This window comes from Strongylocentrotus purpuratus, unplaced genomic scaffold, assembly GCF_000002235.5.
Source record: "Strongylocentrotus purpuratus isolate Spur 01 unplaced genomic scaffold, Spur_5.0 spur5_scaffold_18, whole genome shotgun sequence".
NCBI classification, from domain to species: domain Eukaryota; kingdom Metazoa; phylum Echinodermata; class Echinoidea; order Camarodonta; family Strongylocentrotidae; genus Strongylocentrotus; species Strongylocentrotus purpuratus.
Window position 1 is genome coordinate 5,232,412 of NW_022145603.1, and position 27,835 is coordinate 5,260,246.

Sequence of the window (27,835 nt, forward strand, 5' to 3'; positions counted from 1 at the left end):
GACGGGGTTAAACTTATGCCAATGAGTTTACCTGGAGAAAATGGGATCCAAAGAATTTGATGAGAGGTTCGAAAATGTGACCCCTATCTAAGGATAATTTTGCATCCGCCCCAATTTTGATATTTGCCTCCAACTTTCCCAAAAGGTATGAAAGGGTTTGCTGACAGAAAAGAGACCCTCCCACACACACACACACACACACATACGCACAGGTCAAGCGCACACGCGCACCTTAGCGACACCCCTGCGCTCTGTATAAATATGTATTATATAACAGCTTGTTCAGATATGGCCCGGTAAACCGCCGCAAAACGAGAAGCAGCCGCGGTTTATTTTTACCCCAACGGTTTGGCCGCGTTTTATCTGAACGAGCTGTAACATTTTTATAGCAGATTTTTCTGCATTTATTGATAGATCAAATATAAAACATTCAAATAACAATAATAGTATATAATATAATTGATTTACATAAAGAATGACAACTTAAATACACACAAATAGAAAATGCATAATCGAAAGCTTGAAAGTATCGAGGTAAGTAAAAAATAATCAAGATAAATGCAGAGGCCAACTACATAAGCAAGAATGCTTGAGTCGATAAACATCGTTTAGGTATTTGTATGATAAGTAAGACATTGTATTCTACATAAAATTATGCATACGCTTTGACATATATATACATCTCATTCAGCATAAATGAATGTGATACAGAAATTGTCGTTGTCAAAATAATATGACACATCTGACTTGATTGTTGATTAGAAAAATTTCTACTAATTTGTTAACAAATTGATCAACCCTCGTTTAATTGGTTTTGGGATATCCATAGTTATTTAGACAAATTGTTGACTTATCTTCGCTTCGGTGATCTCGAGGCAGTGGACAGCAAGAAATTTTGTGAAAAATCTCATAAAAGCTTGCCTCCTAAACTTCCATGTTAGTTAAACCTTAAACTAAATGCGATATTCACCAGACTCTAAAATATGTGAAGATGCATGCATGAAAACGAATAGAGCAGTTAAGAGAGGACATAGTGTGTGTTGATGTTGGCTAGTGCCTGGATATTTTGCAGAAAATCAATCATATGAGAAGCTTTAGTAGTATCTGTCGTGTATCGGATTCCGTTCAACAGCGCCCTGTACAAAGAAATAACAGAAGGAAACAGTTTAAGCTATCGTATTCTTTTAATCTCATTAATGCCCTAATCACGAAGGGCCACTCTCACCAAAACGGGCTACAAAAATGGGGGGAAAAGACATGTAGATACTTTTTGACGGAGATTCCGAACATGACAATGATTTTTCTTAGAAATCATCAATAATTCTGGAATCTAGCTTAAAAAATGACGACTCAGAGAGTCAGAACGTGCGCAAAAAAGCCCAGTAATGACGCATTTGACGTCACTGCAGGCGCCTCTCCGGCGGAAAGTAGGGTAATTTAGGCGTTAAAATGTCTTCAAAAAAGCAAACTATGATATTAATTGGGGAAAAAATAACATTTAAGGCGAAAAATAATATGCACTTGATAATCCCAGTACGTTTCTGACAATTTCGTCATTCCTTATTATGAATTTATCACATCGGACATGCCCGCAATGACGTCCAATGCGTCATCAAGCCACGTGACCGTATATCTTTTTTCGAAGGGCGTAGCTCAGCAAACGTGAGAACTGTGAAAAATGGATGGCTATTATCATTTTTTGATCAATTTAGAGAGTTCTGAAAAATCAGAGGCTGGAACATTAATAAGTAGACGTGTATTCAGTTCTGAAAGGCTATGTTAGTTTGGGTTAGAGTGCCCTTTAAACGAAACCGATATATGGCAAACACCTCATTGAACATTATTATGTACGGCTAAGAATCGGTCTGTTTCAGGTTTGTTCAGATATGGTACGGTAAACCGCTTGTAAATCAATGACAACTGCGACCAACGTAGGACTTGCGCGTATTTACTTGTCTGAACGAGCCTGTGTATTCATTGTGTAGTCAGTGTGTATTCAGTGTGTATTCAGTGTGTATTCAGTGTGTATTCAGTATGTATTGTGTGTGTATTCAGTGTGTTGTCAGTGTGGATTCAGTGTGGAGTCAGTGTTTAGTCAGTGTGTAGTCAGTGTGCAGTCATTGTGTAGTCAGTGTGTAGTCAGTGTGAAGTCAGTGTGTAGTCAGTGTGTAGTCAGTGTTGAATAAGTGAGAAGTCAGTGTACAGTCAGTATGTAGTCATTGTGTTGTTAGTCCGTAGTTAGTGTGGAGTCAGTGTGGAGTCAGTGTGTAGTCAGTGTGTAGTCAGTGTGTAGTCAGTGTGAAGTCAGTGTGTAGTCAGTGTTGAGTCAGTGAGAAGTCAGTGTACAGTCAGTATGTAGTCATTGTGTTGTTAGTGCGTAGTTAGTGTGTAGTCAGTGTGCATAGTCAGTGTGTAGTCAGTACATGTGTACTTAGTGTGTAGTCAGCGTGGAGTCAATTTGGTGGTGTGACTATAATACAATCGCTGTCATGACACCAACAATCTCAACTCACCATAACGGTCTGTTATGCATACACATTACATGATAAAGGAAGGATAATATACAAATAATACACAACAGTGAGGGCATTATTAAGAATGTCCGGTCATTATCCAAATTACGCGTTAGGCTAAATAAATACCTAGTCACGTGGACGCTTTCAACCAATCATTTGATTAGGATCCACGTCATCATCTTATTAAGATATTTTTTAAAAAAATCAACATGTTTTTTAAAAGATGCCAAGCTTATAATTTCGTTTAAAGGTTCATAACGCTCATAGTGCAAGTGCTGCCCTGGCTATGAGGGGCTCTTTCTCGTGATTTTTGTTTTGGCCTCAAAAATAGTTGTCTTTTGACAGGATTATTTGAACGCAATTCACGTAATGAAAAAACGATTAAAAAATTTGGATGATTATCTTGGGTAATTAGTTTTGATCATAATATCCAGTGGTATATAGAAGAGGTGATTGGAATCAAAGACTTACAACGCCACTGCTCTGCCCATCGGTCACATAAGGAACTGTAAAGTTATCGGAGCCGTCAGATGTCTGTTTGTTGGGGAAAAAGAACATATAAGGAAGAAAAAAAATTACAGATCATTAATGACAGTAGCCTTCTTTAGGCTCCTTGGGCTTGTTACACATAGCTTAGCAAATGATCGTACTATTGATTTTTGAAATCGATTGCAATAATCACTACATTTCTATGCAATCAATCGGGAAAAAATCAATCTTACGATTAATTCTGATATTTTTGTAATTGAAATCCATTTCTACTTAATTTGACAAAACTTGCAGAAAAAAAAGTCAGAAAATTCTAAAAAATCTTTCAAAAAACGAGATGTTTTATATCAATAAACTAAAATGAATTGTCATAACAAATAAAAAAAAAAAGGAAAAGTCATTAGTTTATGTCTGCGCAAAGCTGGCTTTGTTTGCGTAAGCTTAAAAGAGACATCTGCTCATGCACCGGTCATAAGCTTTAGATTTGCGAAATTTCAGGTTTTTTTTGTTTTGACTATTTTTTCTCGATTTTTTTTTATTCATGTTGAAATAAATGTGAATAAAGTGACAAACAAATAATATCTATGAATCAATACAAGAAAGAAAGACCGACTAAATGAAAGAAACAAAAATATCTTACTTGATAAAAGTTTGTCTCTACCATGGGTCTGTCAATGCCTTGGTAAAGTCTAAGGCGACTCACGGCCTGACTGATTTCATATTGCCGTCGATCAAGAGAAGAGTCCAACGACCGATTGTCCGATGAATGTTCTGACCATTGCTCATCATAGATACGAGTGTGCTCTGTTACCCTAGCTCTCCTTTCCCTGCCAAATTACAGTAACAGGGTGATTACTTTTTTTTCTTTGCATGAACATTTTTCTCATTCGTATATAAGCCCCAAATTATATACATTGTTATCATTATAGTAAAATATGTAATATAGAATTTAGTTTAGAATTTAGTTAACCCCCATTGTAATATAGAACTTTTATATTTATTCAATTTATTTACACATACTCTGTATTTCAGGGATTTGCAAAAGATATCCAAAAAACAGAGTGAATATCATTGGCATTGTCATGTTACATCATTATAATTCCCATTTTCCTTCTTATCATCGCTGCTAATTGTAAGTAATGTCACTGTCACTGGCATTGACAGTCACTTTGTCATTGTCATTATATATTACTATTATCATTATCACTGTCACTGCATTGCCATTATAAGTTTCATTATCACTATCTAATTTAATTCAGTTTAATTTATTTGTTACCATAAACAGAAATCAAGTATTAATCATACATACAGAATACATGATAGGTCAGGACCAATACGAAGCAGATTGTGCATGTAAATGGGCCCGTTACAAGTTAAACATAATAACAAATCAAATTGCCAAAAAAAAGAAAAAAAAAAAAGAAGAAAAATACACATACAAGAAAACGGCCATTAACTACAGTGAGAATCTACCTCATACGAGGGATATATGAACAAGAAACCTCATATAATAGTAATAATAATTCGTTCGTTCATATAACGTAGCTACTATCATGATAGTGTCCCCCGACTGTAGCTGAGCCGTCATAATAAGGCTCTAAAGCATTCAGGAACCCATTTACTTCACCTTGGTGGAGAGTGGCAAAGTAATGTAGATTGATGTCTTGCCAAAAGATATTAGTGTCGCGGCGGGACTCGAACCGCGAACTAGGTGATCCACGGTCTGGTGAAGTATCAACTAGGCCACGTACCTCTCCAAAACACACACATCAATACAAAGAAAGGGGAAAGGCGGGAATGGGAAAGAAGAGAAAAGGAATAGGGAAGAATGAGAAAGAGAAGAAAGGGTCTACTTATCATTATCAATGTCAGACGAAAATAACTCACCCCTTCTTAATCTTGTCATCTTTGTTCCTACGCACTATCAGAACCATGATACAGCATGTACATACTATGAAACAAAGGGCTGCCGACATAGCACCAAGTATGATGCCTACTATAACACCAGGTGATAAGCCAGGTCTTCCAGAGTCTGTGGGGATATAAGAAAGAGATAAGAGTAACATAAGAGTAAAAAATAGTTTGATACATTATTATGAGAGAGTAAATAGATGATAAAGAAAATATGATAAACGTAGAAATGAGTGAGGTAAATTTAAAGAAATAAAATGAATATTGAAGAAATATGATAAACATTTAGGAAGAGCAGATATATATATATCAAAGAAGTAAGATGAATTTTGAAGAAGTAAGATAAATTTTGAAAAAGAAAGGTAGAACAGGGATAAAAGATTCACAAAAATTATAGTGATAAAAGTAAGATTATGGCAAAATCATGGAGACGTACTAAATATTAATAGGAACTAAAATCGATGAAGGTAAAAAAAAAAGGTGAATAAGATTAATTTTTTATCGTGTAAAAACTCATCTAGGAATGTAAAGAGCAGATCTATTTCACTCAAATGAGATGTTTTGCTGTTCTACCTTTATCCATTCTCGATTTGTGTACCTCACGAATGATTCGACTTGTGCGTGCAACAGGCCATTATAAGGGTAGAGATGAGATCTTTGTCATAACCATTTAATGGAATATACAGTGAGGCTTGAAAATTGGGATTTACGATTTGATATACATTTTAAAAAATAAAGTTTACATTATATTTTATACGGAAGAGACAGGAATTCATTTTCAAAATAAAGGTGGTAAACTGATTCCCAAATCAATCACACTACCCTGCAGCTAATTTTCAGTTTCCATTTATGCAAGAAAAATCATGACAATGGAATGAAATACAATTTTACGATTATATCCATTAGGAAATATAACAAAGGGTAGAGAAGTAAAAGACCAGGGTTTATTTTTGTTCATGTAGACTATGTGTCGTGAGTGATTTTTTGTACTCCTATTGCTCTTACAAATATCTAAATTTCTGTTTTGAGTAAAAAGGTAGCGAGATTTAAAAGAAAAACAATAATCAAAGCTTAGAAAGGTATTGAGGCAAAAAGAATAATAATGAGTTGCACAAAGAAATGTCTTTAGTTTCACAAATCATTAACAAAAACATTTACAATGCAAATCAAGATTAGTTTAAGATTTGTTTTTCTTCAGGATTTTCTTTGCCAAATATAAAAGATGTTTTTCTTCTTTTTCTTTCATCTTTTAAATCAGCTCACTCTTACGACCTGAACCCCGTATAATTAATTATATTTATGATCTCATAATTTGTATTTTGCATCGTTTTAGAATTGAATGATATATATCTTATGTAATTATATATATTTATGTATATTTGTGTATTGTTATGTATTATACCATCAACTAATGAGGAGAGCCTCCTACAGAGACTAAGTTTCTTTGATAATCCTTAGGCATAAGCTGGTGGCTTTTTTCCTGTTATTGTATTTAATATTTTAATTCGTTTTCTTGACTTTTTTGTTATTGTTATATTCAATTATGTTCCTGGAAATGAAATATAATATAATAAAATAAAATAAAATTTAAAAAAGTGTAACTTACCAGATGTAGAAGTAGTACTAGAAACATCGGTTTCCTCTTGTGGCGTTGTTGTACTGAGTGGTACAAAGCATGAGTAGCTTCCCGGTGAGTTGATGCAAGTTAGATTGCATTTGTGATCCCCGAGGCATTCATTTTTATCTGAAAGAAATACAAGAAAAATGAAAGAAAACAGTTTCCTAATTACTTAATGTAATTTCTGCTTTTTGTTATCATTACCTAATTCGTGATTTTGTATTAATCATACATTTATCATAGTAAAGACTGACACAGCTTCTCGTTTTGACTTTAAAAAAATATTGTACTACTACTAGTACTAATTCTACTACTATTACAACTTACAACAGCAACTACTACTAATAATACTACTAACATTTTGATTACGGCAGCACGTGAGAGCAAGGTCGGACTCTTCAAAATCTTTGCCAATTGCTCACTTTGGCAAGCTTATTCACCTTCATTTCTGGCTACATCATCATCATCATTCATCAATGTAATGTTTGATATCATTTTGAGGTCCGAGAATTGTCTTCTCGTTGTTCATTCTTCATGTTTCTTTTACGATGATGTCCCGCGCCTTTTTTGTCGGATTGTATATAGCCATATTGATGTACACACCCAATTCTCAAAAAAGCTCCTTAATGGCACACTGATGGGCGTAAATCTGCAATTGATACCTATTGTTCAGGGAGGATGATCTATTCGTTCATCCCCCCTGAACAATAGGTATTACGTAAGGATTTACGCCCATGGGTACACTTCTAACGATAGCTTTTAGGAACCAACTTTTAATAAATCGGCGGCAGACGACTACTTCACGCATCGTGGTTACATGCCGTTTTTTCCGAAGGTTCACATTTCCGAAAGTTCGTATTTTCGAAGGTTCATAATTCTGAAGGCTCATTACTCCGAAGGTCATTTTTTTACGAAGGTTTAGATTTCCGAAAATGAATTCATTGCATTGTCTTGATAATCGCTTCTGAAAGCCCCTCTGCAATAGTCTGTCAAAGAGGGAGTAGACCTCCCTGCGAGGTCACTGGCAGGTGGTTATCTCATCAAACCAGCTCTCAATTAAAGGTAAAGACCAGTATTGGAAACGCCCCAATTTCAAAAAATGAAATGGAAGCTCTTATTACCAATCATGTGAAAGAATATGTTTTGAATATTACATGATGATAAAAATTTTGACGGGAAACCGCCTACTAATTGATATATTTGATAAATACATAAGTGTATCTCTTGTCTGTTGAGAGATATGAAATGCACGTGTCGCGCACGTGTGTGTAGTCCCATATACATCTTTCTGTGTACAGTGCTTCTAACTTCATGAAGACTTGGCCAAATTTCTTATCATTTTGATGATTCCAGAACCTTGCAGTACATCTATGCTAGATGATCAACCTTTTCTGATCGATTTCACAACGTTTTTTAAACAATGCAATCGCATGACCATAACTGGTCTTTAGCTTTAACATAAGAAAAAGGGCATCATGGGGGGGATCAACGGGTACCGCTTACGCATGGTTGGATGTATAGAGGGCGCAAGTAGCTATAAGTAGTAGAGTGGGGCTTTTAAATGAAGTGGATCGGGCTGCCCAGGCCAGCCACATAGGCTTCATTCATATGTCAAACATATTTAAGGTAACTCTGGAGAGCTGGAGAAACTATCGGAACTTAAGATTAATACAAATAAAACATTTATTTCGCCTCTTGGGCCATCTGTTGGCTCGGCAACTTTTTATCCATTTGGAAAAGAACTTGACATTGTACAAATATTGGGTATTTCTTTTTCATTAGATCCTGACGTTACTGAAGAGATGAATTACAAAGAGATTTTGAGCAAAATCAATATTTTTTTTAATTGGTGGAAACAAAGAGATTTCACTATGATTGGAAAAATGCATTTGCTAAAAACATACGCATATTCAAAATTGATTCATGTTAGCTTTATGACTCCGGTGCCTGAATCGGTTTTCAAACTTTTTATGGCGAGGGAAAGACAAGATAAAAAGAAGTACTCTGTACCTTGATTACAAACAAGGAGGATTGAAAATGCTTAATTTTAGACTTTTTGTTAAGGTACAAAGGGAGATGTGGATCAAAAGACTTACAACTGGAGACCAGAAAGTGAAATGGAAAAAGTAAATTTAATTTTCTATTGTAATTATTTACCTAACATGATCAACATACAGTTACCAAAATACTACCAGAAAACGATATATATTTGGTTGATATGAATGTGTTTATTAAAAAGGATGCAACTAATAAAAGAAAAGGAATTTTCTTCAATAATAGGTTTATTCATATAAAAAGGAAAACAACATTTTCATGAAAACCTTTTCTAAAAATATACCTATGAATTGTACCATATTATAGATGAAGAAGGAGCATTAAATTGATGTATGGGACTAGATGAACAGGAAATAGTTATGATTAAGGAAATATATCAAGACACGCCTGAAGAATGGAAAATCGATTTAAGAAAGCATACTTCAGTTGACGGTCTAAAAATAGAATTTATGTTATCAAAGAAAACTTTTCAATTTGAATCAGTTTGTTCGAAGAAAAATATATAAGGCGTGCATACACAAAATGGCCGACAATCCTGTTAGTTTTCATAATTTACAATCATCATATAATATGTTGGTGAAAGAAATTGAAAAAGCTTTTCTTCGTCCTAGATTGAGCACATTGGATAATAAATTGAGGGAATTTCAATATAAATTGCTCTATAATATTATTATTTTTGTGAACCATCATTTATACAGGTTTCAATTCATATCAAATGCTCATTTTGCGGCAAAGATGAGGAAACTTATAGGCAGCTATTCTTTTAATGTGAAATGGTTACACAATTATGAGAACGGTGTAGTAAGTCTACCTTGGATCTTTCCACTCTTAAAGACATGATTCGGAAGGAAGTTCACACTTGGATTAGAGGAAACAACCGAAGATAGGCAAATACTTAATCATGTTGTTTTTATTAATTACACATTTGATATATCTTAGTACGGAGAAAAGGAAGCTTCAAAGTATTGAAGAAATAGGAGAAAAGTTGCTTAAAAGTAAACATGAAGCAAGAAAGATTGCTACCGAGCGAAATACATTTGCACTACACTGTAAACAATGGGAACATTTAAAAGTATCACACATCAGCATGAAAAGAAAACATGCAATGGATGAGGAGTGGAAGAGTCCGTCGGGTTCGATATCGTGTGGAGTTGACCGCTTATCTGCCGCTATAGACTGCACTCTTCTGTTCTCTTTTCTTCTGTTCTTTCTGTTTGTCTGTTTTTTCTAGTGTGTTTGTTGTTTGTCGGGGATGGGGGGGGGGGGGGGGGGGGAGGGGAAGGCTTTGATCTATAATTTTCATTTAGTGTAATTAGTTTGAAGACATTATGTACCATGTATTTAACTTTAATATGTATTTCTGAGGGTTGTACAATTTTCTTTACATTTTGATATGTTATGTATATCAATTAAAATGAAGATGTATGATTTTTCAATTGTACTGAATGAATGCGATAAAGAATGCTACAAAACTAAAATACTAAAACTAAGAAAGCTTTTATTACTGCTACTACTACTACTACTACTACTACTACTAATGGTATAATAGTAATTACCTGTGCAAGAATCGGTTCCTGTTCCATCAAAACCCTCATTACAAGTACAGTAGAAGCTTCCATCAGTGTTTGTACAGTTTCCGTTACGGCAAACATCTGTAAATCGCTCACATTCGTTGATATCTACAAAAGGAAGGGGGAGCTTTTACAATATTTCATGTGCATTAAAAATTATTGACCAAAGGAATCGCGTTTCATGGCATGGGGGTTCCGCCAATGATGTATAAAATTAAACGTGATCATCGAAAACTTTTAAACATTATTTTCTTGTTTTCTTAAGGAAAGTTTTAATTTGTTTAACAATTAGGTAATAAAAAGGGGGATATGAAGGGCGAATCTATCTAGGGTTCGTTCAGTGAAGGGGACACGTTTTTAGTTATCCCCTTTTGAAATTCTCTACCCAGGTGTAGATAAAGTTGAGTTCTGGTTATGTGATTGCATGGTGAAAGAAAAGGTGTGGAATGGATCAGAAAAAAGTTGATTATGTAGCATGTAAGAATTGGTGCGTACTGCAAGGTTCTGGAGTCATCAAAATCATAATAAATTTGGCCCTGTCTTGGTAAAGTAACAAGCACTGTACACAGTAAGATGTATATGGGACTACACAAATGGTGTCGGGGCTACGTACCTTGATTTCCTTATCTTCCTATGCTCACTACTCAGCCAGTATACATTTTGTACCAAAAATGTTTGGCAAATGACATTTATTTGTAATCTTGAACATTCAGTGTAAGTTTCGTTTGATTCTGTGAGAATTTTTTTTTTACCATAACTCAAGTTCATCTTTAAATGTACATATTATTCCTTAAATACTTTCAGCGCCTTAGGAAAAGTGGATCCCCTTACCCTCCTCCATGACTCGATGATCTGGGACAATAAGTCTTGACCCAGGAAGCAATTCCATGAAAATCCGCTCTAGGCTGGTATCATCCAAGGATGCATTAGTGTCTACATCGACCCGGAAGGACACCAGAACATAACTTCCGGTCAAGGTGTAGTTCTTCACAGACACCTGGAGTATGTCGTCTCCAAATTCTGATGACTTATTGAGGTAACTCAAAACCTTCAAAAAGATGTATGTATAATAATTCCATGATTTCATTATTTAAATTTTCATTGGAATTTAGAACTGAAAAGATTTACATTTCCGATGAGTTTTACTTGAACCCGAGAAATGCTTTAACAATTATTCTTACTAAATACTTTTTTCTGTCAAAAGATGCAATTCTTCAACATTTTTTTTTAAAAACAGATTTTTAATACACGTATGCTGATTTTTTTTTGGGGAAATGTTATCGCACATTTATTTAGTGAATAATGTTATTAAGTCTTATTAAATAAAGTTTTCGCACTTTGAGAAGAATTAATAACTTCATAGCTTTGTAGACCAAAAATGATTATTTGTCAGATTTAGACAAAGTCAGTGAACACAAAATTTCACATTTAAGGTGGTGTATCCCTTTTTGTAGCCAACATCAAATTTTGTATAACTTTGCAGGAATTATGAATATGTAGCGTATGCCCTATCTGTGAATTTTCAACGTTATCAGTGTCCTAGTATTCAAATTATGCAAGAAAACCCCTTCATTTTCTAGACTTCACTGCCAGACACCATTAAGTGACTGACTAACTGACTTCATTTTTTATCTTTGGTAATAACATTCGTACAATGAGCTGTGAAGGGTACATGAGCATTTGTCTACATCGATAACCCACTTCTTGTAAATGCAAAAATTAAACTGATTGAATCTGTGCTCAGCACAAAATGTACGACCATTCGGTACAAGCATCTGAAATAAGACTATTCAATAAAAGGACTGCAACCCGTAAATTCGATTCGACAACTAACTGTCGTTATTTTCCCACCAATTGTTTTGTTGTCAAGATCTGTTTTGAGGGAAGTACAAATGGGACATAGTACCTTCAAGAAAGAAATATCTTCGATTCACAAATAAAGCTTTTATTTCTTCGAAAATTCTAAAACTAACTTACATCTTGGGCCAACTGACGTTGGTTCTCCTGTGAATCAATCGTATCAGGATAATATTCAACGCTTAATCCACTGATGAATGTCAGACGAACGTTGAGTGTTAACGTCAGCGCGTCTATTAATTTACAGAATTAAACACAAGCAACAAACTGTTATTAGAGTCTTACGCTAAATAAGATTATGATCTGATGAAGGTTTAGGTACATTATTGTCTCTTCCAAGTCATCTTTCAAGTTTCCACATCTTGCAGGCAAGCGAAGCAAGTGAACAAATGCGATGGCACTTCGATATATTTCGTCATCAAAATACAAGGATATGAAAAGCAATATACTTGATTTGAGTTAATAATAATAATAATAGCTAGTTCTTATATAACGCTTTTCAGGACCGAAGGCCCTCTCAAAGCGCTTTACAGATATATATATTATTACCCCGGTCATAGGATTCAGGCTTAAAGTAGTCATTCAGTAAATGTTGGTATTTTATGTTTCCGACCCCCCCCCCCACCCCACCCACCCCCTATGCGGTTCCGCCTCAAAGTTGATTTTCTACACGATATAAATCTGTGCTAAATTAAAAGCTGACTGAAAGGATACTATTGGATTAGGAAACGTACACAAGGGATTTATATTTTGATAGTTTGCCTCGAACTTTTGTTGCCTAATACGGGTGCTTTCAATATTTTCATTTCCCCCCATAAATGGATCAACGTCTTCCGTCCGAATACATGGCATGGAAATGTTGCCAAATACGAAACAGATTTCACTGCAATTTCGAATTAGCCTGTTAATTAAGAAAACAAACGAGATAGATTCATACTTTGGCAGTCTCCATTGATTTCTGTTGTGTCCTCCCTGCACACACATGAGAAGTTACCGGGTGTGTTCATGCAAACAAGATTTGGATCCGAGCTGCAAACAGCCGTAGTCAGTTGACATTCGTCGATATCTGACGAATGGAAACAAAGGCCAAACATATGTGTTTATTTTTAACATACAGGAAGCTTTAAAATGAAGGAGAAAAAGGTTCAATTAGTAATTGTGGTAGGTATTTAACTTTGCTGCTCCTCTGTGGTAATGTTTTAATTTATAACACACTCTTACAGAGTACATGCACCATCCAAACAAAACCCGGCCAAGAGAGAAAACTGCTCCTTTGTCAATTACCGAAAGAGCTTAATACGCAGTCGTTATTGTTAAAACAGCCAATGCTACGGTCACAAAGGTTCGTACGAACGAAAATTTCGTACGAATCTCCCCGTTTTTCCATTGTCTTCTCGAATTTCCATTGTCTGAAAATCGTTCGCACGGCGTTCGTAGCAGTTCGTAATGGCATTTGTGACCGAGGCTTTAATGTTCTCATCAGGGAGGTGAAAGAAAGGAGTGGAATCAAGCCGCTTTCCTTTGAACCCATGCTCCAAGCCGTCGTAAAGTTATGCGCTAATCTGCAACTGTTGACCAGGTGGTGAGATAAAAGAGGGCATGAAATTGCAGGATTTAGAATTCCTACATCAGAACATGGTATCACTGCAACTGTTCGCTGTCCCATTCAGTGATTTCTCATCCACTGTTGAATGTGTAAAAAGTAGAACAAGCGAACACAAACTTGTGTAATTTCATCCTTTTTTCCAACTGCATAAATACAAAAAACACGCTAAAACACGCATTAGCAAACTTTAAGTTATCAAAGATACGATCCCCAAATAAAGTTTACAACTAATTACACTGAAATTTTGCCGGTAATTTAATATTTTGTAATAAATGTGAAACTGGTGCCCGGCCTCCGAAATTCCCCGCAGTGAAAGAGCGGCTCGGGGCATGGAACTTCAAAACCAAGTGGAATGTTACACATCCCATTGTTACGCTTTAGAAGTTACGAATGCGTTTGAATAAATTACAAGAGTTTCCACTCTTTTCGTTCACCTCCCTGTTCTTATTAACATGCAAATAATCAGAAGGCGGCGGATCTCGTTGGATCAAAAGAAAGAATCACGTCGAATGTCCATCCGTAATAGGTCTGTGTTCATACCTTGACATTCTTTAGGGGATGGATTATGGTATCCTGATTGACAGGTGCAGCTGTAGTCCCCAAGGAGGTTCATACAGGTTGAGATATCAGGCGGGCATTGGTCCACATGAGACGCACATTCATCAAAATCTATTGAGTAACAATACATCTTTGTTAAATAACGGAATTGAATTAGGAATTATAAACACACCATTTTCATGGATCTGGGTTGAAATGATAAATTATTACTCGTTAAATTCAAGGATTTAGTATGGGAAAAAAAATTGTATTGTTGTATCACATTTATTGTCTCACCCTCCCTTTCTCTCTTTCTCTATCTCTCCCTCTCTCTCACTCTCTGCCTCTTCACTCTCCCTTGTTCAAACGGTCATTTATAAGAATTATTACGAGTCAAAATTGTATTGACATTGGCTTCTCTACACCACGGTATAGGACAGCTATTAAAGCACGACTTTTTTCTGTCGTCGATCGGAAAAATACTTTTTCCTCTTCCACCCCCATTTATAAAATACTCCTTTGGCTCCCCTTGAAATCCTGGTACGGCCAGTTTAAACATACCTGAACACGTTCCGTTTTCAAGTTGAAAACCGGGCTCGCATGTGCAGTTGGCAGATTCAGTGGAATTCTTCAGGGCCTCATCACATTCACTTACCTCTGCGATAACATGAAACAAAATGTCGAGATTAAAATATAAAAATGTCATGAAGAACAACTTTGTTAGAGCCTTGTTGAAATTAAACAGTCAAGAGCTGAGGACATTTTCCTTACATATACAATAATTATAGTTATTGTAAATAAACCAATTATCACCTTCAATGAGCTATCCTCTCTCTCTCTCCCTCTCTCTTTCACTCTCTCTCTCGTATATTCCATAATGGAAACACACTTATACTTTATACGAATGAAAATTAACCAATCGTTTGACCGGTCGATCAATGGAGACATATTTTTATGAATTGTTTAGTGAGTTATCATCCATGATCTTTTCAGGAATATTTGTATTAAGGTTGTGGTTCAGAAATCTAGTTTGACTATTGATGAGTTATGGTTAGGCTCAGAGTTAAGGTTGGGGTTTGTGTAAGGATTACGGTTAATGTTACAATCATTTTTTTTTTGCTAGGCCAAAGGCCTATAATCCTTTGACAAACTTAAAGGGGAAGTCCACCCTGAAATGAGGTTGGGTTCTATCAAAGTCAGAAAAATGAGAGAAATAAATTCGTAAAAGTTTGAGCAATATCCGATCAAAAATAGGAAAGTTATGTCTTTTTGGAGTTGTCATTAGTGAAACACAAATTGGCAGCATTAATTGTGACCTATCCTGCGACCTCCTCTCCACTCTGCTCTGTATTTGATGACGGAAATGATTTGTTTCATACACGGGTAGTATATAAAAAAAAACATATTTGCAATAATTATATTTAGAGTGAATGTATAATTGAAAATGTCTTGAGTGAGTCACAGAGTTGCCAATATGTGTTTGTTTGATCACACCTTCAAATATTCATAACTGCCTTATTTTTAATCAGTTTTTGCTAAAACTTTCAGTTACACGTTTCTTTTATTCTTTCATCAGGATGGACTTTCCCTTTTAAAGATGTCATTATCGTAATGCAGAATTACAAAAAATTAAGAAAGTTGTTTTTTTATGAGAGCAACTGTTCCAAATAATCCCGGTACATCGGGTAAATATCATACCAACACAGACATACACACAGAGACACACGCACACACACAAACACACACGCAAACACACACGCACACGCACATATCGAGACCCCACACACTCACCATCAACCTTGTTACTCTTATAATTATTAACTTTTCAGAGATTTTTTTTGTTTACTTACCGTCACAGGAACGTTGATCGAGGGCAAGAATATAACCGGCGTTACACAAACACGTGTAAGAACCTAGATTGTTATCACATTTCTGTTCACAGTCATTGTCATTGGTGTCAGCACATTCATTAAAATCTAAACGAATCAGGGTTAAAGATGAGAAGAACCAGTTTAATGAACATTTATTTGAAAGTGGCTTGTAGACTATTTCAAACATCTGTACCATACAGTGTCATAATGTCGAACATTCGCTACAAAACTTGTGAAAAGTATGTTGTTTTTTCAGTTTTTTTAAAAATTTTATTTACTGAGTTTGACTTAAATTTAAATCAAATTTGCTTTAATTTACTTACTTTTTGTCCTCCAACTCCATTCTTCTTCAGTTCAGTGGCTTTAAATAATCTAGTATTTGTGTCGAGTATTCTACCCGCGAGTCACTTTTACATTCACTGTAAGATTTCTTTTATTTGTAATTCTCTTGACATAAGTAATTTTGAAAGCTAAACGTTTAAATATAGTATACCCAAAACCCAAAACAATCACCGCAAGAAAGAAAGAGGGAGGCATAGAAAATATTGATTGGCCCCTTTAAAACAAGCTCACCAAAGCAAGTGGTACCATCGCCTGACAGCTCGGGTGGACAAGGGCCGCATGTGTACTCTATGTCGGAAGACGGAACCTCATCGTAGCAGATAACCCCCTCGTAGCAGGGCGTACCCTCACATGAATCATAGTCTACGTCACAATGATCACCCGACCAACCGCCAGAGCAGTTGCATGTTACCACCTGAAATGACGTTGTTTGAATGTACTATAAATTCATTGTTACGATTGCATCTATGCATATTAATGAATATGTTATGTTGTAGAGCGAAATTAGATTCTGTGAAGGTGAATTTATGAAAACAGCCTAGAATGGTATAAGTGTACTCCAGATTTTGTCCATCTTTATATATGTTTTATTCTTCAATCAGCTTTGTCCTCTTCCCTATAATACACGCATCCCACACAGATCGCCCGACCACGTAAATTCACTCGTTGAAAAATAAAAAGCAAGACTGTTTCCGTTTTAGGGTTGAAGGTGTGTTATTTCCTCAGCCGATTAGGTGCGCGACATGGAAATAGTCTAGGCAGTGGATTTTATTAATGCAGCACCCTTTTTTTCACGTTGTTTATTTTTTTAAAATAACCTGAGTTTGTGCGTTAGTGGTTGATGTGCATGATTCTTTTAGTCGATCATTACGTTGAACCCTTTACAACATAATAATATGTAGATTTACTCGAAAGGGGATGGAGGGGATAGTTAATGGAGAATTTTGTCCATGATAATCAGAGCATGCAGACCAATACACTCACCGCGAATCCGTTGGCATTTAGATCCTGCCCTTCGGCTTGGTTTTCGAAGTCACACACACCTTCGTTCCCGCATTGGCAGATCATGACCTTGTATGTCAGCGATGTCACTGCTCCTCGGTCGTCCATCACAATGATCTCGATGGATGATACATTCAGGTCAGGTGGTTCCCAGGTCAAGATACCATCTTTATGTGGGAGAAAGAGAGAAAGAGAGAGAGAAAGAGAGAGAAAGAGCAGGATAAGGATAGAAAGTGATACAAATCTTAAAAGAGATGGTAGAGGAGAGAAAGAGAGTGGGAAAAGGGGTAATGATTGCGAGAGAAAGAGAGGAGAGAGGCGATGAAGGAAAGAGAGACGATGAAGGAAAGAGAGACAAAGAGAGTCACAAAGAAAGTGAATTAAGAAGAGAAGTGATTAGCGAGATAAGGAGACGAGAGGATTAAAGAGAGAGGAGGAGAGATCATTATAAGGCGCACTAATCAACAGATCAATCCGTCATTATAACATTCTGATGTATCATTTGACAAATATTACTCTCATCTATCATCTTACAGAGAGTATAAACAAATAAGTGTGACATTTGAAAAAAAAAAAAAAATCATAAGCATTCATTTTTTTGTGTCCATACCGGAGCTTATATTGGCGCCATCTGGTATTGTATCGTTGAATGTAAAGAATACCTCATCTTCTTCATTCGGGTCGTGTGCAGAAATATTCAAGGTAACGGTCACGCCCACTTGCATGAAGAGAACCTCCCCTTCTTGTAAAGCATCTGTCACGCCTATCTCTACCACGCTGGTTACGTTCGGAGGAAAGTTATCTATACATTTTATGTTAGAAAAGTAAAACAACACAAACGTAATATTGACAGTCTTGACATTCATTTAACTTCTATCGAAATATTAACTAGCATTTTATAGCTATAATGTAGATTTTGAAAAAGAATGCACACTTGCATATACATGCTTCACCATTTCAATACATAAGCAATGACATTTAGAAATTATAAACTATAGTCGCACACATATAATTATAATAGGTTTTAAAAGGTCACTGAACCCGATCATTGGTAGGATAAAACGCGAATTTTACCTTATGTTTGACTGGTTTATCATCTTGCTCACGTGAAAGCAACATTGCATAGAAATTTTATTAGAACGTGATATACGGCTTTCAGTTAATTATGTGAATAAGGATTACCCCGAGGAAAACAAATACACTGGCCTAGTGTCGATACTCAGTTCCTATGAGATCATTGCTCATTTGATCATTTCATGGATGCTAATAGGGTCGATAACATCTTCTGATAAACCCGGAGTACTAAAACGGCGCAGTCTATTGCCACATCTCACCAAGGTTTAGGAGGTCCTTGTCGAGTTGTTTCCCTGTTGTCATAGTTTGTTGACCCATCTCTGGACTCACGGCGAGGTAATCGAACAGGCACGCCTCATCCTCCCCACAAGCCTCTCGGGCTGTCTTGGTTTGGTCGGTGTCGGAAGCAAGCAGCTCGTCTAGGAAAATTGGTTTGTAGTCGCTAGGATTGTAGTAACTCCAGCTCCGATCACCGTATTCAAAGAGCGATTCGCTCTCTTGTATCATCCCTTATAGTAGTAACAACAACAATGTTATACAAAGAGTTAATGGAAGTTTGGGGAAGTTAAAGTATTGCTGTTTTTTACATGACTGGAGAATCTACATCATCGTGATAATAATAATAATAACGTTTTATTTACCCAGGGTAGCCACTTCAGTTATGAAACTGCTCTTCCAGCGGGCCCTGCATAACATATTTGTTATTACTACCCTTCTCCAATCTAATATGCTGAGCGCCTAGCTAAAAGGCAGAAGGTCCCATTGCCGGGGTTCGAACCCTCGACCTCCCGTTCATGAGGCGGGCGCTCTAAGCACTGATCCACCATGCCCGGTTGATCATCATTATAATCATTATCATCATTACCATCATCACAATCACTATCAGCTCAAAAACCTTAATATAATATATCAACATCTTTCTGGGTGTTCGTTTCTTTATCCTTCCCTTTTCTTTTTCTCTGCTGCTCATCTAGTCAGTTAGATTGACAATATCATTCAGAAATGTTCACTTATCTTATCATAATACGAATTCAAAACAAAATAATGTTATTATTTGAAAGAAAGAGAGCACGCCTAAACATGATATTTCTCCGTTACTGCTCCTAAATTTCAGTACTTTAGATTTCCCTGTTCATATGAATGCATTACTGTTAGAGATTACAACCTTAGCTTTAGAACATGTTAGCAAGTGTGAGAAATCTGTCCTACATAATATTAGCATACCGTATAGGGAACAAACTCATTAACAAAATATACTGCATTCGTTATAAATGGTATTTGACATCTTTTAAAGATAAAGGAATAGAAATGATTAAAGCTACGCTGACATACTGCTACCTCAAAATATTACTTTACAATAGAGAACATAAAACAACAAATGATTTGACTACATCAAATACATGTACGACTAGTCTGAATACGTTAAACATTAAGAAATGATATGACAAGAGAACTCTTTTGAAAACTTACATGACTGTCCAAACTGAAATATTTCTCCGTCTGTTAAATTTCTTCCTGGTTGATCCACTAATAAGGTTCCATTCTTGAGCAGAAAATCATCTGATTTGTCCCCATTTACATTACCTAGTTAACCACATAAAACAAATATAATATCACTTTTTTGTTGTAGTTATTCTTTCTAATTATGAAACTTAAACCTGTGTGTAAATCATACTTATATATTTTTGACTAAAAATTGTAGCTTTTGTACGTTCTGGGGACCTTCAAGTTTTGCATGCCGAAAAACTTCAGCAAAGTCTTCCGACTTCAACCAATATTGAAAAAACGGATAAATAGACTCTCGGATTCTGGTTAGTGTCAATATTAGGTGCAGGTCAGGGTCAGTATTATTTCCTACTTTACCGTTTAGGATTAGGCTTACTAGTAAACAATCTTTTTTTGCCGTTTTCCCCTATAAACAGTAAGTGGCGCCTATATAGCTATTTCATAATATATACGTACAAAATAAATGATATTCTTGGTTCTTCTATGCGCTTTAAAAGATATTACTCATGCAGGCCGCATTTTACACACGTTCGCATTGCTGAGCCACCATCAATGACTTTCGAATCATACCGGGTAACCATCAACTTGATGGTCTGATGGTTTGTTTTTATCCGTCTGCTAAGAAAGTATGTGTACGCTTTTAAGCATCCAGGGTATCGACGGCTATGAGTCCTCTCCGAGGGACCTAGTAATGAAGGTTAATGCCTTACTAAACGTCGCTGGCCTATCGATTGGTTTCGAACCCTGGACATGTCAGTCCGAGACCACTAATCTACCACTGTGCCAACGCGCCTGGGTGGAGAACAGCAACATAGATAAAATGCCTTACCGAGCAGACCTCTCCCGATTCCGTTCTGAGCATACTCAGAAGGGACCATGACACTCAGTTCCAAGATGCCGTTCTTGAAGGTCACGGTGAAGGACGAACTGGGATAGCCTTCTGCTTTGAACAGCGCTGTGACCTTGATCTCACCTTCAGAGACAGTGTCATTTTCCGTGGATAGAATGAAGGTTGGATCCGGTGAGTTGAGTCCATCTATATGAGAATGGATACATTTAGTATTTGGTACCCATTTAATGTTAAAAGTCCCAAGAAGGATACGATGGAGTCGAACTGAATGAGGGAAAGTGCTCTGAATGTGAAAGGAAAGATTTGATTAATAAAGCCCTATGGTGAATTGGAGTAAAGTCGAATAATCCGGATCGAATGCACCTGCATGTATTTGAATCTATCTGACTTGATTTCGATTTAACCTTAGATGCTCAAAACCGGATAGGATAAATGTCGTATCAACTATGAAAGCAAGTCCATATTTACTTGTATGGAAACATTAATATATTGGGTTCTAAATACCAATCTAGCCTTATATACGTCAGAAGGTGTCTATTTCCATACCAGCGATGGAACAACTTGAACGAATAAATGACTGTGACATCCTCACTACGAAATTCCAGAAGAGAGATGAGGCGACATGACGAGAATGCGAGAATGCGAGTATTTAAAACTGACAAGGCGCCTTGTGTGAATCGAGAAGGCGAGAAGGCGACTTGGTGAGCTCTAACCAGTCTCCTTCTCGGCTTAAAGAAGTTTTGACAACTCGCCTTCTCGCCTTCTCGCCTTCTTGCCTTCTCGATTGACTTAAAAGAGGCGCATTGGTGAGGAGTTAAACAAGTCGCCTTCTCGCTTCTTGTTTAAGCTTATGTAGATGTGATCTTAAATATATAGACTTACCCACTAGGAATTCCATCATATTGATCGCGGTAGCATTAACTAGAATACTCATGTCTGTCCTTTCATCATTCAGCTGGAATTCGACCTATCACAAATAAAGCAAAACAAACATTGAATTGAATTGAAATGGTATTCATCACAAATTTACATGGCAGCCTAAGGAAGGTATTGTACAGAGTTTACCAAGTAAAATCACAAAATCTTAAACAATATGTATGTAGAAAGAGAGGGGAGAGAAAGGGTGAGAGGAGACAGACACGAGAGAAAAAGAGACAGGGAGATAGTATAGCGGATGGCATGAGTTTATTCTGATGAATTTAGTTACTTCTGAAGGTTGTACCGCACATGCGAATGTTGCAGCTCGGTGGACAAATGTCCTAGAATAACCGAATTCCTAATTTAGACCCCGAATCGCACATTGCACCATAACCTTAACCCTTTCAAAATGTGAAGCACTTGTCACAAGAACAAAATAAACCCGACCGATGGGCTATTGCCGGTGTCACATGCGATCGGTTCCGGCAAGGAAATTCGTTCTGCCGGGATTAATGCTACGTTTACACTATGTTCCCGGCGGGCACAGCAGCCCCGTTTGCCCGAAACGTAGTGCGCCGTGGGATTTAGACCAATTTTATCTCTGGATTCAAGTTTTGTTAGGTCTTGCCAAGTTTTCTCACGGTCTACCACCGTATCCGTGACGAGCCGTGGGGGGGGGGGGGTGATGTTACACCCACAAATGTAATAACACTTTACCCACAAATGTAATAACACCCACAAATGTAATAACACTTTACCCACAGATGTAATAATTTCAATCACAAATGTAATAACCACTTTACCCACAAATGTAATAATTTTCAATCAACCACAAATGGGGGTGTTACACCCACAAATGTAATAACGCCCACAAATGTAATAACACTTTACCCACACATGTAATAACACCTCCAAGCTTTGTTACGGCCTATTACGAACCGTCACGTTCTGTTACGTTCACCCCGTTTTACTACGGCCTACTAGGTTTCTCATCCACACCGTGACTGCCGTGGCAAATCTTTTGACAGTTGAAAAATCTGACACGGTATCCACAGCAATCACGGGCTGTCACGTTTGCGTAAACGGTCCCCCACGTTGTGTCACGTCAATCCCGTTTCGTCCACGGTGGCCTGAAACGTGGTTGCCGTGGCCGCCGGGAACATAGTGTAAACGTAGCAAAGTACAAATCACCTGCAACACTGGCAGAAGATGTCGTAGAAACCACCTACCTTAGTGATGTCTTGTGTTGCAGCGAACCCTGTGAAGACAGTCCCATCTTCCACAGGCACGCCGTTGTTAAACGCCTTACCGGTTCTGGCTTGCAACATGAACGGGTCGCCATGACTGTAAGCAATCGTGGTGTATTCCCCAAGACCATTGAAGGTGTACTTCCTACCGTCAAGGGTATTGATGTGTGGGTCGCCCCAAAACCATCCTGAAGTTTTAAGAATCAAGATGGCGATCAAACTTCTTATTGCATAGTGAACGGAAGTAGAAGCAACTGCATACTATTGGATCACCCAACCCAACGTGAATTTCTTCAAAACAATCCGTTCAATTATCAAACAGAGGTAAACGCAACTGCGCTCCAATTAGGAAACACAATGTGTTGAGATCTCGTCACTTGACTTGAATGAAATAGTAAGATAAAGTGCTGATTTATTTCATTTAACATGCATAGGTCTTTGATTCAAGATTTTTGTCAGAATGATGTGGCCCCTACCAGCCTCCTTATCGGGGTCATTCCAGAAGCTCAACAGCCTTTGAGACCGTTATCGGGTTCGTGAGCGCTCGATCTAGTGAATCCGCAGGAAGGATGTGGGTAAAGCTTATGCGCTGTTTTGTCTCTATGGCTGTAGAGCTCGTGGGCTGTACTATCCCCCACAACAAATTAATACAAAATAAAGAAAAAACGATATTTCCATGTGCAATGTGATTTTTTGCACCTTATCAAAACATATTGGCCTATCTAATCATCAATTTCATTTAATGATGCTACGAGTTTAAAACATATGTGATGCTATGCATGGATAACAACCCCCCCCCCCAAAAAAAAAAATGATGTGCATATTTTTGGTGTACCCTTGTTATCAAATCAGTGATGAATACGACTTAAATATTTTATTGTGATTGTTAATTATTTGTTTAATAATATCCCTAGACGAGATCTTACCGAACCATGGTTGCCTATATCCCCAGCAATTAGATCTTGGACGGCGACTTTCGTAAAGGTTACAGAAATTCCCTCCAGCCAGACCACAGCAGTAGAATCGGGGTAGGACGTCCCTCTCTGAATAAATTAAAACGATTTTAGAAAAGGAGATTAATGATTACGAAAGTACAGAACGAGATGAATAGAGAGAGAGAGAGCGAGAGAAAGGAGAGAGACAGATAAAGAAGAGAGATAAAGAGAGAGGATGAATAGAGAGAAAGAGAAAAGAAAGAGAGAAGGGGAGAGCGAAAAGAGAGAGAGAGGGAGAAAGAAAGAAAGAAAAAAGAGAGATGAGGGGGGGGGGGGGCAGAGAGAGAGAGAGAGGGTGAGAAAAGGGTGCATGTGAGATTACAATTAGCAAATTGAATAGCGGCTGAATGTCCCATAATTTGTTTTGTAGATAATCACAGTTGTCCAATAACGTTTTATTACTCAATCAAACGCTTAGAAAAAAAGGAACTATCAACAATTTTTTTTTACGTTTTGGCATTAAATAAGTAAATGTTTTTTTTTCTGGGATGTTTCAAATGAATTGATTATATAATAAATCTAACACACATAGAAAAATAGAAGGCAGAGAACCAGACGTCACCACTGTAAAAAAAATGTTTCCATTTATAAGCTCACGTCAGCGATAAGCAAGCCTTCAACAAATTAAAAATTAAAATTTAACTGTAGCAGAAATATGAGTTTATGAAAGTATGTGCAAGATTTCAAATCAAATAACTCTGGGGTTTATTCTCTATGAGTGAAGATTGAAGCCCTCATTTCTTACACAACGAATGGGGTGAATAAAACCCTGCAAGTTGCAAAATCCAAATTTTAAAATAAAAACGACTGTCACTTTGCGAATAATGAACATTTTGCCAACTTACTATTAGGAAAGTGTACGGTTATGAATTTTAAACCATTTTGGCTCTTTACAAGTTTTGAGATATTCACTTTGCAAATCCCTGCACGAGTTTAAAATGTATCATAAGTGAAGTGAAATCACAGGAATGTAGGTGTACTCACCAATCCAAGAATAATAGTAATCAAGAAAATAATAGTAATAAGAGAAGAATCGAGCGTTTGAAGGCATGACCGCTTGGTAGTGACTGGACCTCCAGACACTTCTATAACCCCTGATCAAAGCAGACCCATCGTAAGTACAACGGTATCCACCACCAAAGGACGGCCATCTTGGCTGGTAGCAGGTCGTTCTTCTGCTATCTGTTAACAGAATGCAGAAGAAAAACATGTTTAATGAAATGCACGATGGTCTATGCCCCCCCCCCCCCCCGATCATCCGCTAAAAAAATAGATTATCAATGGAACTTGGACCAACCAATCAAAGGTGTTAGGGTGTTAATCCCCCGTTCAAATGTTCTGACCACGATAGTAATTAAATTAAGTCGAGTACTGGTCATTTCATTACAGTAGGAAACAAACTGTAAGGAAACAATTGGAAAAACTTTGATTGTGTAGTTGAAATATACGTTGAGGTATTGGAATGATCTGAATGAAAATAAATTGAAATCGAAATGGCAATTGAATTGAAGTATTGTTTTGTCTATTCGGAAATTTGCCCGGCACTAATGTCCTTTGGCAAAATGTTGGTCTACATTTGATAATCTCCACACAGGTGTAAAATGGGTACCCGGTAGGATGCGAACGTTAATGTAGCATGCTGATTGATACTACTGGGTTGGGGCGGGGAGGACGTGTTTTTCGTGGGCTCCCGAACTTTCAGACGTAACTCTGGTTTTAGCGCTCGATAAGCATTATAACTTACATCGATCTACGGATAACAACACTTGGAAGGCGATTTGGAGAAAATCTGGATTTTTTCGTCATCGATGGACCTCATTTTAAAGCAAATCATTCGTAAAATTTGCACTTTTATAGGATTTTTTTTTTTTTTTCAAATTTGTTTTTCTTTGCGTATTCTTGGATATTTGTTTTGAATATTAACGCGGAGAAGCACCTGTTACACATACGCATAGCAACAGTATAGCGCATTGCGCGCACTTTTCATCAGTGTGACGTCATAATAAGAGACTCTGTGCATGGACTGTCTACTTATCTTTCACCACTGCTGAGCTGAGTGTGACGTCACAATAGAAGACTCTGCTGAGTGTCTACTTATCTAAGCGTCCACGTCGCGGGGCTGGAAACTGGACATCGTCCTGAGCTAATTCTACCACCACAATCATCCATCCATGTCATCTACTCTTACCAGCAAGTAAATATTATCTAATAATGGCTCCCACTGATTGTCGCCGGAAGCATGCACCCTCTTCAGGACGGTAGGTAACAGTGATGTCCATCAACACTGAGGGGTTTTCAACAGTGAAACAACAACTCATTGGAAAGCTCTGCAAAGAGAACGACTGTGTAGCATTATGTCTACAAGAGACCCACAGAGGCCACCAACACATTCGACCGAGGATTCCTGGAAAGAAGTTGGCTATAGAGAGGCCACATGAGAAATATGGAAGTGCTATCTTTGTTAGGAAAGATGTGATCATCGATCAGACCTCACTGACTGAAGAGGATAACATAGAAGTCCTTGCTGTCAACATGGGGAAACTATCAGTCACTTCTGTTTATAAACCTCCGGGATCTACATTTGCCTTTACTGAACCTCAATCTTTCGACTATGACCTTGTTAATGTTATTATTGAAGATTTTAACAGCCATAGCACCTCGTGGGGATACGGAGAAACAAATGAGGACGGTGACCTTGCTGAGGCCTGGGCAGAGGCACATCATCTTGACCTAATCCATGATGCTAAGCTCCCCCATTCCTTCAATAGCTGTCGATGGAAGAAAGGTTATAATCCAGACCTATCCTTTACAAGTGAACGAATATCATGCCAAACCAAGAAGAGAGTCCTGGAGCCAATACCACATTCACAACACAGACCAATAATCGTTGACATTACTGCTGCTGTGGTACCTCAGAGAGTTCCCCTACGACGCCGTTTCAATTTTCGTAAAGCTGACTGGGAGAAGTTCGCCATCGATCTAGATGAAGCTTTATCTGATCTTGACCCAGTCCCGGCAAACTACGACCAATTCGTCCGGACTGTACAGGAGATATCCAGGAAGCACATTCCACGTGGATGTAGGGAAAACTACATACCTGGATTATCAGCTGAAAGTGCCTTGATGTACAAGGAGTACATAAAACTCTACGAGGAAGACCCCTTTTCAGAGGAAACCTTGAGTGCAGGTGAGCTCCTCATGGCAGCAATATCAGAAGAACGGAGGAATTCTTGGCAAGATCTCATTGAGGGTGTTGATATGACGCACAACAGTAAGAGAGCTTGGTCTACCATTAAGAAAATCAGTAACGATCCCAAGAAGTCTACACCCCATTCTAATGTTACTGCAGATCAGGTTGCCCACCAACTTCTCCTGAATGGCAAATCGGCACACAAGAAACGCCACAAAAGGAATCCTTGGCCACAGGTTGACACAGAATCTACCTGGTACTTTAACAACTTGGAACTCCAGACGGCTATCGACTCCCTTAAGAATGGCAAGGCAGCTGGTCTTGATGACATACGTACAGAACAGATCAAACATTTTGGGCACAATACACAGGAATGGCTGCTCTCTCTGTTCGACAACTGCGTAACCCTCTCCCAGCTTCCTAAAATCTGGCGGAAGGCCCGTGTGATTGCTATCCTCAAGCCAGGGAAAGACCCTAACGAAGCAAAGAGCTACAGACCAATCTCCCTGTTGTGCCATCTCTTCAAGCTCTTTGAGCGCCTCATCCTGAACAGACTGGGGCCAGTCACAGAACAACACCTGATACCAGAGCAAGCAGGTTTCCGGCCTGGAAGATCGTGCACTGGCCAAGTGCTAAATCTTACCCAGCACATCGAGGATGGTTTCGAGAAGAATGAACCG

At 37.6% G+C, this 27,835-nt stretch overlaps 1 protein-coding gene across 1 annotated transcript; it reads right to left on the reverse strand.

Annotated features, from left to right (window-relative positions):
- Positions 1–532: 532 nt before the first annotated feature.
- LOC100889616 (mucin-like protein) lies at positions 533–25,936 on the reverse strand. Its single transcript, XM_030989427.1, has 23 exons — positions 25,915–25,936; positions 24,950–25,147; positions 23,897–24,013; positions 22,953–23,158; positions 21,688–21,772; positions 20,785–20,991; positions 19,920–20,033; positions 18,710–18,958; positions 17,986–18,177; positions 17,358–17,542; positions 16,605–16,788; positions 16,011–16,136; positions 14,722–14,817; positions 14,164–14,292; positions 12,955–13,083; positions 12,138–12,250; positions 10,992–11,208; positions 10,146–10,268; positions 6,523–6,660; positions 4,893–5,037; positions 3,646–3,832; positions 2,988–3,050; positions 533–1,136 (listed from the first exon to the last, which is right to left on the reverse strand). The coding sequence occupies exons 1-23, from the start codon at positions 25,934–25,936 to the stop codon at positions 1,095–1,097; spliced, it is 3,267 nt and encodes a 1,088-aa protein (XP_030845287.1). The 3' UTR covers positions 533–1,094.
- Positions 25,937–27,835: the final 1,899 nt, after the last annotated feature.